This window comes from Limulus polyphemus, unplaced genomic scaffold (genome assembly GCF_000517525.1).
Source record: "Limulus polyphemus unplaced genomic scaffold, Limulus_polyphemus-2.1.2 Scaffold5039, whole genome shotgun sequence".
NCBI lineage: Eukaryota > Metazoa > Arthropoda > Merostomata > Xiphosura > Limulidae > Limulus > Limulus polyphemus.
In genome coordinates, this window is record NW_013670649.1 from 1 (window position 1) to 13,839 (window position 13,839).

At 35.2% G+C, this 13,839-nt stretch overlaps 1 protein-coding gene across 1 annotated transcript; it reads right to left on the reverse strand.

Annotated features, from left to right (window-relative positions):
• Nucleotides 1-761: 761 nt before the first annotated feature.
• On the reverse strand, nucleotides 762-10,298 carry LOC111089027 (FMRFamide receptor-like). Its single transcript, XM_022400646.1, has 2 exons — nucleotides 10,229-10,298; nucleotides 762-2,131 (listed from the first exon to the last, which is right to left on the reverse strand). Exon 2 carries the CDS (start codon nucleotides 1,985-1,987, stop codon nucleotides 881-883), a length of 1,107 nt encoding a protein of 368 aa, XP_022256354.1. The 5' UTR covers nucleotides 1,988-2,131; nucleotides 10,229-10,298; the 3' UTR covers nucleotides 762-880.
• Nucleotides 10,299-13,839: the final 3,541 nt, after the last annotated feature.

Here is a 13,839-nt window from a genome sequence, read left to right on the forward strand (position 1 = left end):
AAAGGAACATGTTTTATGTAGTATCTTCTTGGTGTTTAGTTGACAGTCTAAATGAACATGTTCTATGGAGTCTATTATTGGTGTTTAGTTGACAGTCTAAATGAACATGTTCTATGGAGTCTATTATTGGTGTTTAGTTGACAAACTAAATACAACTTTAAACGAACATGTTTTATAGAATTTCTTCTCGGTGTTTAAAGGACAAACTAAATACAAATTTCTCTGTTTATTTAACCTTTACAGGTCGGTTGATCTGTTGTATTTACGAACTTAAAACCTTTTGTTTGACATAGAGAGGGTATTTTTTTTTGCTTTTCTTCAAATTATTGGTACTTTTTTTATAGTCATAGCATTCATTAAAAAGCTCCATGATCGAGAATCGACATATATTGTTTCTGACTTTTGTATTTTCTTTTATGTTTATTTGTTTGTAGAATTTTTGCACTAGCCGTCCATGATTTTGAAGTAATAGACTAGGGGGTACGCAGCTAGTCAATACCACCCACCGCCAACTCTTGGGCTGCTATTTTACCAACGAATAGTAGAATTAACCGTCACATTATAACGCTCCCACGGCTGAAAGGGCAGGCTTGTTTGGTGACGTGATTCGAACCCGCGATCCACAGATTGCGAGTCGAGTGCCCTAAACACCAGATCAACTACAGTTTTACATCTGACATTTATTAGGCCTAACGTTACATTTACATTTATGAAGCACTTTTTTTTTTAAGATTTAGGGAATAGTTTATTTAGCCACTTAGAAGATGAAATAAATCCACGAGGATTACAGTTGCTTCCAGTTTTTCCCGTTTGAGATAACACCAAAACCTAAACAGTCAAACAGCAACACGTTCACCAGAGTTCGCAAACAATGATTTCTTTAAACGTTTGTCACAGAAAAGCTTGGAGAACGTCGCGTTGGCATGCCGTTAACGCGTACTTGTAGCGCAGCGTTCGTGCTCTCTTCTTCTTTGTCGTACTTCATAATGTGGCACGCGCAGAACATGCGCAGAAACATCGTTTTGAATTTCTGGCCGTATATGCAGTAGATAATGAAGTTGACAGAAGAGTTGATAGTTACCAAGAGGTTCGAAACGGCAACCATGGAATGAATCACTTCGCCGAAGTATTCCATAATGTTTACAATAAGTGCTAGAATGTTACAAACAAAGAATATGCCCACGATACAGAATAACATCATGGCTAGATTGATTTCATTTTCTTGCTGACGTGTGAGACGTCTTCGATTTCTATTGGCTCTTTGAACGGTTTGCCAGATGGTGCCATTTAACAATGCCAAGGTCAGAATAGGAAGGAAGTACATGATAAACAGGTAGAGCCAGACGTGGTAAACTTCAAAGTAAAGGGCATTCTGGCGGAATTCGGAAGGGGCAACATTATAGACTGTTGAGTTTGTGATTGAATCAACGCTACTGACACACTCAAGCTCGTAAAATCTGGGAATATTGTAACAGAAAGCAAAAATGGTGACACAGATGATGTAGAGAAAAGCTCGTCGTTTAGTACAGAAAACACGCGCTTTCAGTGGGTGACAAACAGCGATGTAACGCTCCACGGTCACGATTACCGTGACCCAAACTGACCCAGTCTGTGCCATGAGGCCTAAAGGGTAGACAACTGGAACAATGACGGGAAAGATTGTATTTGTGTAACTGGACAACGTAGAAACTTTAGAGCCAATGGTTGGTAAGCATAACATCAACATAGCAGTTACTAAGACAGCCGTGTCGAAGGTTGCCAATCCCTGGAGACAACAGTTAATGGATGTCCGCATTTGACGCTGTGATAAAATAAGTAAGGAAATGATATTTCCCACGATACCAAACAGACTAACAGTTGTGCTTAAAACCCCTGTGACTATGAAGTGAAATATGGGTTCAAAACCCGTTTCCTTTGGTCTAAATTTCACATTATCTGTCCAGTTACTTAAGTTCATTGTAAAGTTCACCTTTTCAACGTGATCCATTGAAAATGAAATATTGGTTTGATTTTTTTCAGAGCTATTATTTTTGCATTACTTTCAGAGAAACAGGAGTATCGTTGAAATTCTGGTGTAATTTTTTGTCAGTCTTCTCTACTGGAGTTAGAATTGGTGTGTGTACAGGAATATCTGAAAGAAAAGATACAAAACCCAGAAACTGTTTAAACACAACTCACCAAACCGTGTATATCTAGTTAACAAGTTTGTAAATGAGATGAAAAAGAAAAAAATCTTTAATGACTCCTTTACTTTTGTTGTTAAGAAATGAAAATATATTAATAAAAATATTGTAATAGAAATAAAAATATTAAATTTAATTATCAAAAGCAATAAAACTTATTTAAAAATAAACGATGCCAAATAATTTATAATATTGTTTTCAATGTTGAAAATGTAGATCCAAAACTTGTGAAATATATATATATATTTAAATATGTAAACTATTAATTATATAAATCATTATTTATAAGTAAAAAAAGGTATAAAACACAGGTGACTTCAAGTAAGGGATTTAACAATTTACTACTTGTTATTTTTAAAAAATAAAAATAGAACGTGATATCTGATCAAGTTAAGATGGAAATGTTATCGTTAAATTATATCATTATATCATTATATCATTATATAATATCATTATATCATTATATTATAACTAAATTATCAAATTCTTGTATTTGGATTAGAAAGTATATTATCACAAGCTAATACTGTTTTAAACTAAATGGCATTGAAACTAATATCTTTATAATTAGATTATAAATGATTATACATAAAATATATCACACTGAAAATTATTTATATAAATAATACGCTTGCTATGTCTTTTTTCGCAAATTTCTCGATCAAACGCTACAAATCTTATACCATCAGAAAGGCCTTTGTCCGAGGAGTCCGGATTCCATATCGACTCCCAATTCAGGATCACCTTACCTGTTCTCTCCTTAGTCAAACTTTTTAATGCAACGAGTATCGTACACAAGGGCACAATGTCGTTGTCATCACGTGACGACTGACGTCGATTTCAACTTTCGTTTTTTTTATCTGCAAAGTATTTCACACAAATAACACTTAACCCACGTGTATTCCTAAAGATATTAACATTACACTAAATACAGTTGCTATGGGCAACAAATCTTAACCCACGTGTAATTTCCTAGAAAGAAAATGAACATTACACTAAATACAATTTCTATGGGCTTTCTCGACTTATTTAGGTATAAAATACGCATGTGCGATTCGTTCAAAACCGTACGCTTATCACTTTGTGAACACGCAGTCAGACGTTTCTGCATATTCAGCTAATTTTGTCTTCATTACACCTTTACATTTACTTTACTTTGTAATAATATAGCTTCAGTTCGTTTCATAGACTGTATAAAAACACCTTTTAGTTACTTTTTTCTTTACTACGGGTTTTATTCTTCGTTTCTGTGAGTTTCTTTGTTCCAACTCGTAAAACCGTGTGTTACACTAAATGGTCATAACTGTTTCATACTCTGTACACTATTATGAATACCATTATTTCATTGTTTACTTTACGTGTTGTTTAATTAATTATAGTTACGTTTATGTGAGTTTTTTGTCTGACAGCGTATATATTTTTAAATAGACCAGGATTTATCGATCTAACACATAATGCTTTTGTTTGTTTGTTTATTGGGAATTAAGCACAAAGCTACACAATGGGCTATCTGAGCTCTGCACACCACAGGTATCGAAACCTAGTTTCTAGCGTTGTAAGTACGCAGACATACCGCTGTGCCACTGGGGGAGCTAACACATAAATGATAGAGTAAGGACAATTCAAGCGAAGGGCATGAAAACTACAGCAAATATTTTGTGAGTAGAGGCTAGTTTTACAATGAAAATGTAGGTGCTAGTTTTACAATGAAAATGTAGGTGTAGAGGTTAGTTTTACAATGAAAATGTAGGTGTAGAGGCTAGTTTTACAATGAAAATGTAGGTGTAGAGGTTAGTTTTACAATGAAAATGTAGGTGTAGAGGCTAGTTTTACAATGAAAATGTAGGAGTAGAGGTAGTTTTACAATGAAAATGTAGGTGTAGAGGCTAGTTTTACAATGAAAATGTAGGTGTAGAGACTAGTTTTACAATGAAAATGTAGGTGTAGAGGCTAGTTTTACAATGAAAATGTAGGTGTAGAGGTTAGTTTTACAATTAAATGGAGGTGTAGAGGCTAGTTTTACAATGAACCATAGGTATAGAAATATTTCTATATATGTGGAAAACTATATTTTGTATTAAAATATTTATATTCCCTTTCATCCGCTTGTGCTATTAATTATTTTAATCAATAACATTAAGGATTTTTAATTATTTTGATTCCTGTATATATATTGTTCTTTGAAAGTTAAAAAATAAGAAAATTAAACTATATGAAAACGTTTCTGTAGTTTTTTAGCTTTGTGAATCTATATACGTAATAAGAAGGTTTTCAGTGATAATCAGGTGTGAGTTACAAACCAAAGTTAATCTAAATATTGAGTGAGAAATTTGTTAAGAAGCTGTAGTTTTTGGCACAGAAATCTACTGTGGCAAATCAAATAACTAGGGAACCTTTAAACAAACCACTGAGATATTTATAAGTTACAATAACCCTCTTTTATTCTAACAGACGTTTCAGCGTTTACAACACAGGTAATTGAAGTGGCTTTCGGAGATCCTATTTATACTTCCTGTATTTTCTTTTTGCGCCTAGACTCTTATTTTTAATGTTTATTCATGAACATATATTTGTTCTACGTTATCTCTAACGTTCACCTGGACGAGAGAAGTCATCCAAAAGGAGCGGTTTCATTACCTCGTGGTAATATCCATAAAAACGAGTTGGATGAGAAGATTAAGCACCACGTGCAAACGGGAATGGTAGGATTGAATTAGTTTGTCAAAGTTTCTAAAGGTAGTTAGCCCAAAGTTATATATATATAATTATATTTAAATTTGTGACTCGGGAAAGTATAACCCAATAAACATTCTTCACGTTGCTAGTCAACCGGTCGTGATTTCAAGAATGCTTGTACCAATTTGTTTGGTGAACAATTTCAGGATGTAATACAATAACTACTGTTTAACATGAGTATACAGTCTCTGCACGTAAATAAAATTGTAACTTAGCAACGAGCTGAAGCGCAAGTAAATAAAAATGTAACTTAGAAACGAGCTGAAGCGCAAGTAAATAAAAATGTAACTTAGCAACGAGCTGAAGTGCACGTCAACAAAAATGTAACTTAGCAACGAGCTGGAGTGCACGTCAACAAAAATGTAACTTAGCAACGAGATGGAGTGCACGTAAACAAAAATGTAACTGAGCAACGAGCTGAAGTGCATATAATCAAATTTATATACTAAATACACTTCATTATCAATTAATATCATTAATATTAAATGAATACGGACACCCAAAGATAGATATAGGCTATACTTACACATGCTTGGAATTAAGGTATCAGATAAGTATATCACGATTAACAGTCTATCCTGCCTCACAGGCTGGGATGATTATTTTTCATTTCCAACTGATTCAGTGAAAATGTCAGAGACATCTGTTTTTTTGCGTAGTTTCTGAATAATTTCTTATTCCAATAAAAAAAGAGCACATACAGACATATATAATATATATTTGTACAAAGCCACACAAGCGTTATCTGCGTTAGCTGTCAATAGCAACACCCAACGTCAACTCTTAGGCTACTTTAATCTAATAGTGGGATATGACTCTTACACTTGTAATGCATCCATGGCTTCAAAGTGCAGAACACGATTTTTATGCCATGAAACCGTAGATCCACAGTCGGGCAGGCTAACCACTAGGCCACTCCTGGACATGAAATTATGAGAAGATTTCATTTTGTAGATTTGTCTATACGTGTAATTAAAACCAGAGTTCAATAAATCAAAGTCAAAAGGAAGAGTAAGCTGATAATAAACCTGGCCGTCTTGGTGTATAGCCGTCCGGTAGCTTGAGGGCTTATAACGATGAAACTCGTGGTTCGATAACCGCGGCGGCCACAACACAGAATACTCATTGTGTAGCTTTGTGCGTAAACACAAACAAATTTAACACATATGTTTGCTTAATTGTTTAGGAGTTCGCACACGGCTATCTGCGCTAACTGGCCACCATTTAACAATAACACACTAGAGGGAAGATAGCTAGTTAACATTACCAACCGCCAACTCTTCAGCTACTCTTTTATCAACGAAAAGTGGAATTGACTGTTACATTATAACGACCTCACACATCAAAGGGACGAGCACGCTTGGAATTCGAACTCGCGACTCGCAGATTGCAAGTTGAACCCCCAGGCCATGCCAGGCCCTAACTTAACACATATCAAAATAAAAAGTCCTTACCAGGTACTGATCGTGGTGAGCCCTTATTTTGTTTTAACTCAGTGAGAATATTCGACAACCAATTAAATTCTACGTTTATTTACTTTATCTCTTTAGAATATAAGCTTTAGTCACGTATGTTTTCGTCTCATGCACGTTTACGTTTAATTTAATTAACGTTTGATCATGTTGACATTGTTGTTAGTGGCGCCTACTGGTGTGTACAGTCATAAATAAAACGATGCATTTTAAATACTTTGTGGCCTGCGTGAAAAAAAAAAGATGAATAAAATTCTGGTCTTCGTTTCATCGTGAAATATAAGACGCAACTCACTATACGGGCTGAGTACTAATCTTTAATGTGTACGAACTTCAGAAAGTTATGTTATCACTTCTCAAGCAAACAAAAACACACATATATATATATAGAGAGAGAGAGTTGAGCACGATATGATAAAAAGATTTGGAATATATAAATCAGAAAGTCACGTTACAGCCCATGGTTTATAAAAAAAGGTGCTGTAGAACAGAACGCATCAAAACTACGTTTTAACATTGTTTAACTTTATGTAGATGGCGTGATGCCAACGAAAATTAATCACTTTTGGGATGGTGTAAAACAGCCCTTTCTGACGCAAAATATTCATATGCTCAGATCATAAAGTTATTTTCAGATCGGGAATTTATAATTCACAAGGCATTACTTCATGGCATTGGAAAACAAAGGAATATGGATCAACTTGGGAATCCAGGACCATCCAGAAAGAGATCTGCAAGAAGTCGTATTCCAGCCTTTGTAAGCAAAGTCTGCCGTCTTGTAGCAGGTGAGAATCGACGTACACAATGGCTTATTTGTTTGTAGTTCAACATAAAATTACATAATGGGCTATCCATGCTCTGCCTTTCGAGAATATCATAAGTAGATTTTTATAAGCCCTCAGACTTACCATTGAACACAGGAAGAGAGACAAAAGACAATGGTCAATGACAAAATCTGTCCACGAACCTCAGGCGCCATTATACAACATAATCAAGAAGGATGAAAAAGTAAGGAAATTCACGTATAAACAACTTACTTCCATTACATATACATTTAACTGTCGCATACCTCAAACAGCTGTAGAGCAAAAGGGGTATTTATGCTATTTCATAGTATACAAAATGGCATACGGAAAGCAAGCAAGTGGGGGGGGGGATGTAATGCTTTGGAAATAAAAGCCTTGGGACGGAGCCTCTTGCAATAGAGTCTACACTGCAGAGTTACTGCCAAGATGAACGGTCGTTAGATAGAGCATGACCAGACGTGGTGACGAGGACTTTAAAGACGTAGTGATGCTCCTAAATTGACTTAATATAACATACTACTCAGCCATTGTATTACGGAAAAAAAAACACGATGGAATATTAAGAGAAAACAACATAACTCTTCTACATCTGAAGTAAAAACTGGATATACATATTCTAATTATAAACATACCTTAATAGCTTTCTATTCCAATGCTACTGAGACAGTTATGAGATTTGAGTAAACAGCGGCCTACAAGTGAGCAGTTGATAAGTCGATAACTGTCCAGCGCCAGCAATAAATGGCTTGCTACAAAAAATAAAATGGTAGCTACAGAGAAACGCCAACCTTTAGCAATCAAGTTCTTAGCAGACAAAACAACAAAAATCTGCACAAACATCTTTATTCTCAGGAGAATAGTTTGTATGATCAGTATTAACATTCTTAAAGAAACCGGATTCTTAACACTACACCTCCATTTTGACGGAACTGTTGGGAACACGTTCCGTCGTTAACAGTGGCTATTACAGAGGAAGTTTCTAGTTGATTACATATTCTTCTTCTTCGTCTATCTTCGTTCTAATTTCATATCTTTCGTCTACAGGGGGGGAAAACGTTTCTATCGGATTTTTTCTCATGGTTGAGATTGTAACAAACAAAATTATACTTGCCAAATTGGCTAAGCCACGTTACGTACTCCTTGCCCCAGCAAAGTTAGCCAATTTTATTCGTGTTATTCGCAGACTGCATAGCTTCGATTTAAAATATTTGCCCGGGGTTTCTATTTTTCGTCTGGTAACAAATTCGCCTGATCACCCCCCCCCCCATTCCCTCAGTGGCTCAGCGATAAGCTTGACGCTTATAACACTAAACTTCATGTTTCGATCCCTTCAGATGGAACTGCGCAGATAGTCAAATGTGCAGTTTTGGGCTTAAAACAAACAAATGTAATGAAATCAGAAAGTCTCTTTCTATATTGCAGAAGATATCTTAAGATAGCTTTTCACCACTGCTGTAGCTATGAGTGGTTAAACCTAAATCATGCCATATAATGATACAGTAGAATAGAATTGGAAGTAATGCTTTGAGTGCAAAAAAATATATCATGATAACAGTAGAGTAGGATTAACAGTAGTACTTTGAATGATACAGTAGAGTAGGGTTAGCAGTAGTACTTTGAACGATACAGTAGAGTAGGGTTAGCAGTAGTACTTTGAATGATACAGTAGAGTAGGGTTAGCAGTAGTACTTTGAATGATACAGTAGAGTAGGGTTAGCAGTAATACTTTGAATGATTCAATAGAGTAGAGTTAGCAGTAGTACTTTGAATGATTCAATAGAGTATGGTTAGCAGTAATACTTTGAATGATACAGTAGAGTAGGATTAGCAGTAGTACTTTGAATGATACAGTAGAGTAGGGTTAGCAGTAATACTTTGAATGATACAGTAGAGTAGGGTTAGCAGTAATACTTTGAATGATACAGTAGAGTAGGGTTAGCAGTAGTACTTTGAGTGATACAGTAGAGTAGGGTTAGCAGTAATACATTGAATGTAAAAAATATTTTCATATGACTCAAATGATAAAGTGTGATTTAAATATTTTGTGCTCTACTTTATTTTGTTCCCCTGTTTGTTTCTCTATTAATACTCCATCAAGTGAATATTAAGAACGTTAGATTCTTACGAACTTTCTTAGGTGTAGTGCTAATAAACTATATTCTGTTTCCATAGTTACTTGTTAGCTAATTAAGTAACATTATGGTCTTATATAGATAATTGGTTTTTGTATACTTATAAAACGATACATTTATCAACAGTGTAAATAGTTATGAATTTGTAAACACACGTATTAACCAAAAGTAGTTTGTTTGGAGTTAAACACAAAGCTACACACTGGGCTATCTATGGTCTGCTCACCACAGATTTCGAAACCCGGTTTCTAGAGTTTTAAAGTTTCAGACATACCTCTGTGTCACTGGGGGCCCGAAAGTAGTAACACATAGGTTTATTCTCACTAACTCTGAACAATAACAGTTAAAACCAAAAGTCATACATTAACTACGAGATTAACGTGAATATAGAATAGACGTGTGATGTTAGATTAACTGTAGTTAACCAGTCGTGATTCTCTTCTGAATTGGTATACTATATCAGTAAGATTTCTCTAATCGAAAACCAATGTTCTCAGACTCTGTCTACAAGATTACGAGCTGTTTTTTTTTTTTTCTTAGAGCAATCGAACATCGCACTCTGTCGGTCGTGGGGAATCGAACCCTGGCTTTAAGCGTAAACTAACAACTAGTTCACCGGGAGACGAGGCTAAAATATAAAATCCGTTGTGGATAAAACAAACTATTTATTTTTATTATCTTTTCGGAAAATTAATGTGTCAAAATCTTTTTGTTCTCAAAAATGACTGACGAAGTGAAAATAATACTAGAAACCAAAGTTAAGTGTGCCAGTTATTCAACAAATAAGAGAAACTTTGGACAATAATGACACAAATCTAATAAAAAAATTATCTACGCTCTTATTTCTGATTGGATTATCAAGTTATTTTGATGAATAGTTGCTTATGTGAGACACCCACCTGGCTACGTCTTGTTCTTGTCACTGCAATGTGAAATCAGTATCATTTTTAATAATACGCAACTACTAATTACTTCATTTTCATCAATTATCGTATTCCTCCGAAGTTTCTCCAGGAACTGACACTTCGAGACTCTTTATGCTAACATTACTGGTCGGCCAGAACGTACAGTATGCAGACTGAACTGGAACTGGTTCACTAGTGCCCTCTGTAGGAAAGAAACGGTATTGAGATTCCAGAAGGCGTGAGTGCAAAGCTTATAAAGGTAGGCATTTTTTACTTGTGGACAGCTCATGACGAAAACAGTAAAAATTAATATCAAACCCTTAAAACTACTGTTTTACATTGTTTGCGAGATAGAGTTCAGTAAAATAGACAACCTTTAACCTTTCTTTTGTTTTGTGTTACGATTTTTATAATTAATTACTTTTCTGTGTTACTATCAGTGTGTGAACCCTTAACAAAAAACGTTAACTTTCTGTTACTTCAATCCATTGTACTTAAGCCTTATGCTGTAGCAAGATGTACATGTGATGTTTTTGGTGAGCAAGAGATGTACATGAAATGTTTATGGTGAGAAAGAGATGTTACTGGTTAGCAAACGCTACTCGTGTAATGTTTTTGGTGAGCAAGAGATGTACATGAGATGTTTTTGTGAACAAAAGATGTACATGTCATGTTTATGGTGAGAAAGAGATGTGCATGAGATATTAATGGTGAGAAAGAGATGTACATGTGATGTTTATTGTAAGAAAGAGATGTACATGTGATCTTTATGGTAAGAAAGAGATTGTACATGTGATGTTTAGTAAGAAAGAGATGTACATGTGATGTTTATGGTTAGAAAGAGATGTACATGTGATGTTTATTGTAAGAAAGAGATGTACATGTGATGTTTATGGTGAGAAAGAGATGTGCATGTGATGTTTTTGGTGAGCAAGAGATGTGCATGTGATGTTTATTGTAAGAAAGAGATGTACATGTGATGTTTATGGTAAGAAAGAGATGCACATGTGATGGTTATGGTGAGAAAGAGATGTACATGTGATTTTTTTGGTGAGCAAGAGATGTGCATGTGTAAGGTAGCAGATTGGAGAAATCTAACAAAGAAGAAAACTGGTTTTGTATTTTTTATTTCATGAAGTATATAACTTAATGTTATTCTTTCCTCTAGAGGAGTGGTAATGTTGAACTCATTCAAACTTTAATACGTTTTTCTAGCACGAGAAACGTTCAGTTCATTAACGTACCTACCAACGTAAATGAAATTCAAATGTAACTCCCCAGTAATTCTTATGATAAAAACACTCTAACAAACACAGTTATATTAACACACGTCTCTTAGATATTAAAAACAATATCCGGGATCATTCCTCTAGACCGTTTTATTTTTTTTTGCTGTTAACAAGAACAACTCGACACATTAATGAAGTGACGACGAGTTTTTTTTTGTTTTCGTTATTCCATTTCGAATTCAATTAGTGTTCCTGACCTCTTCTATTCAGTCATATTTGAATTCTGGATGTGAGGATGTGTGAAAACATACCTCGTAAGATTTCCTACACTAGATTTTTCATTCATGGCTGATCTATTTTCCGTTCTGTAACTCTGCATGCCAAGAATAGTTGATGTGGAACTGATGCGTGGCACATCTACTCTGACGTGCAGTATCTATCAGTTTTGTATCGACAACTACCGCAATAAATCATCAAAGTTTGTATTCTTGGACGTCTTCTTCCTTCTAAAGTAATGGTAGTAAATCGCAAAATACCAGACAATATCAGAGGAAAGCATAGCAAGACGACATGTCACGTGGGACGTAGAAATACGTAATTTTTTTTTCCATTCACTGTACTATTTTAATCTCAACTTTCTCGAGATTGAACGCTCAACATAAGCCATTATTTTCTCTGATCCATCTTACATGATGTGAGACATGGCTGTTCTTACGTCATGCACTAATACTTTCTTGATGATGTTGGACATTACACTAATCCTTCCTTCATCATGTGGGACATGGCTGTGTTTATGTCATACACTAATCCTTCCTTCATCATGTGGGACATGGTTGTTTTTATGTCATACACTAATCCTTCCTTCATGATGTGGGACATGGTTGTTTTTATGTCATACACTAATCCTTCCTTCATCATGTGGGACATGGCTGTTTTTATGTCATACACTAATCCTTCCTTCATCATGTGGGATATGGCTGTTTTTTCATCATACACTAGAAGTGATTTTAACATAAAATACTAGCCTCTGTAGTGGTCATATTTTTCTGAATTTTCTGTAACTAAAAATATCATTATTTTAGAAATAATCATTATTTACGTCATGTCTTGAAACTTCCAGAATATTCCAACTCTGTAGAATGGAACGTGGACCCTGTCTTCAGGAACAAAACAAAAGTTTGGAGAATTTGAAATGTGGTGTTAGAGACGAATAATGGAGATTAGCTAATTATGAAATATTGGAACGCGTAAAGATATAAATTAAAATCAGTAAGTGCTAAACATATAAAGGAAACATATGATTCGCTACTTTAGGCATATAATTAGATTCGAGGCAAAGACTGATGGATAAAATCGAAGAGAAAAAAAGGCAGAGGCAGGCAGAAACTCACAAGGCACGATTGCGTCATAAAAAATGGATTCTAGACAAGAAACTTGAATTAGGGAAGTTTTTTTTGTAGGCTGCGAGGAATAGAGGACAATGGAGAAAAATGGTCGTCGATTTTCAGGTTTGGGGTGGGCAACATCATAATTGTCTGATTGATAGCCCTGTGTGTCACGTGCTTTACGCCTGCCTTGGGCTATAACACGATCGCAAATCTTAGATACTAGTGTCATAAGAATACGGTTCCGTTGCTCTTAAAATATTTTCATCTTATTTAATGTGAGCAACTTTGTTGATCTATAACAGATAATGTTGGATTCTACGTGTAAACACCATCAATTCTATGGATAAAACGAATGAGAGTTTAAATTAAATTACCAGTATTACACCACCAAATTTATATTACATTAAATCACGTTTTAATATTTTTTCCACCTGACGGCATTATCTAATATTACAAAACCATCAAGTTAACTGTTTCACTTCTGTATTTTATATCCATCGCTTTAAGCGCTTTATATGACACTTCAGTGGAGTTTTGGTTTTTTTTTAGAACTTTCTTTGTTTACTGTAAAACACAGAACTACACAATGGGCTATTTGCTGTCTGTCGAAACCCGATTTTTCACCCACTGACTTACCGCTGAGTCGCTGGTAGCTTTTCTAGAATGTCCTATTTTGTTTTTTTCATTCCAATTTGAGTCGCTGCCTAAGGGTTAACGTGAAGTGTTGAGGATCTGATTGTCCAAGGTTCGAGTCGCGATAAGGCCGCACATGTATTGCATGAGTTGCCAATACATTGTCCTCCCCGCCTACACTACAAATCAAGCCTTTATGTCAAGTGAATAACGCTTATTTATTCTTTCATTTCTACCGTCATGCTGCGTTAATGACGACAGCACCGTTGTACTGCGTTAATGACGACAGCACCGTTGTACTGCGTTAATGACGACAGCACCGTTGTACTGCGTTAATGACGACAGTACCGTTGTA

What these genes read in the sequence shown, in the direction of transcription:
- LOC111089027 (XM_022400646.1), bottom strand. Translation starts at nt 1,987, where the DNA reads ATGGATCACGTTGAAAAGGTGAACTTTACAATGAACTTAAGTAACTGG.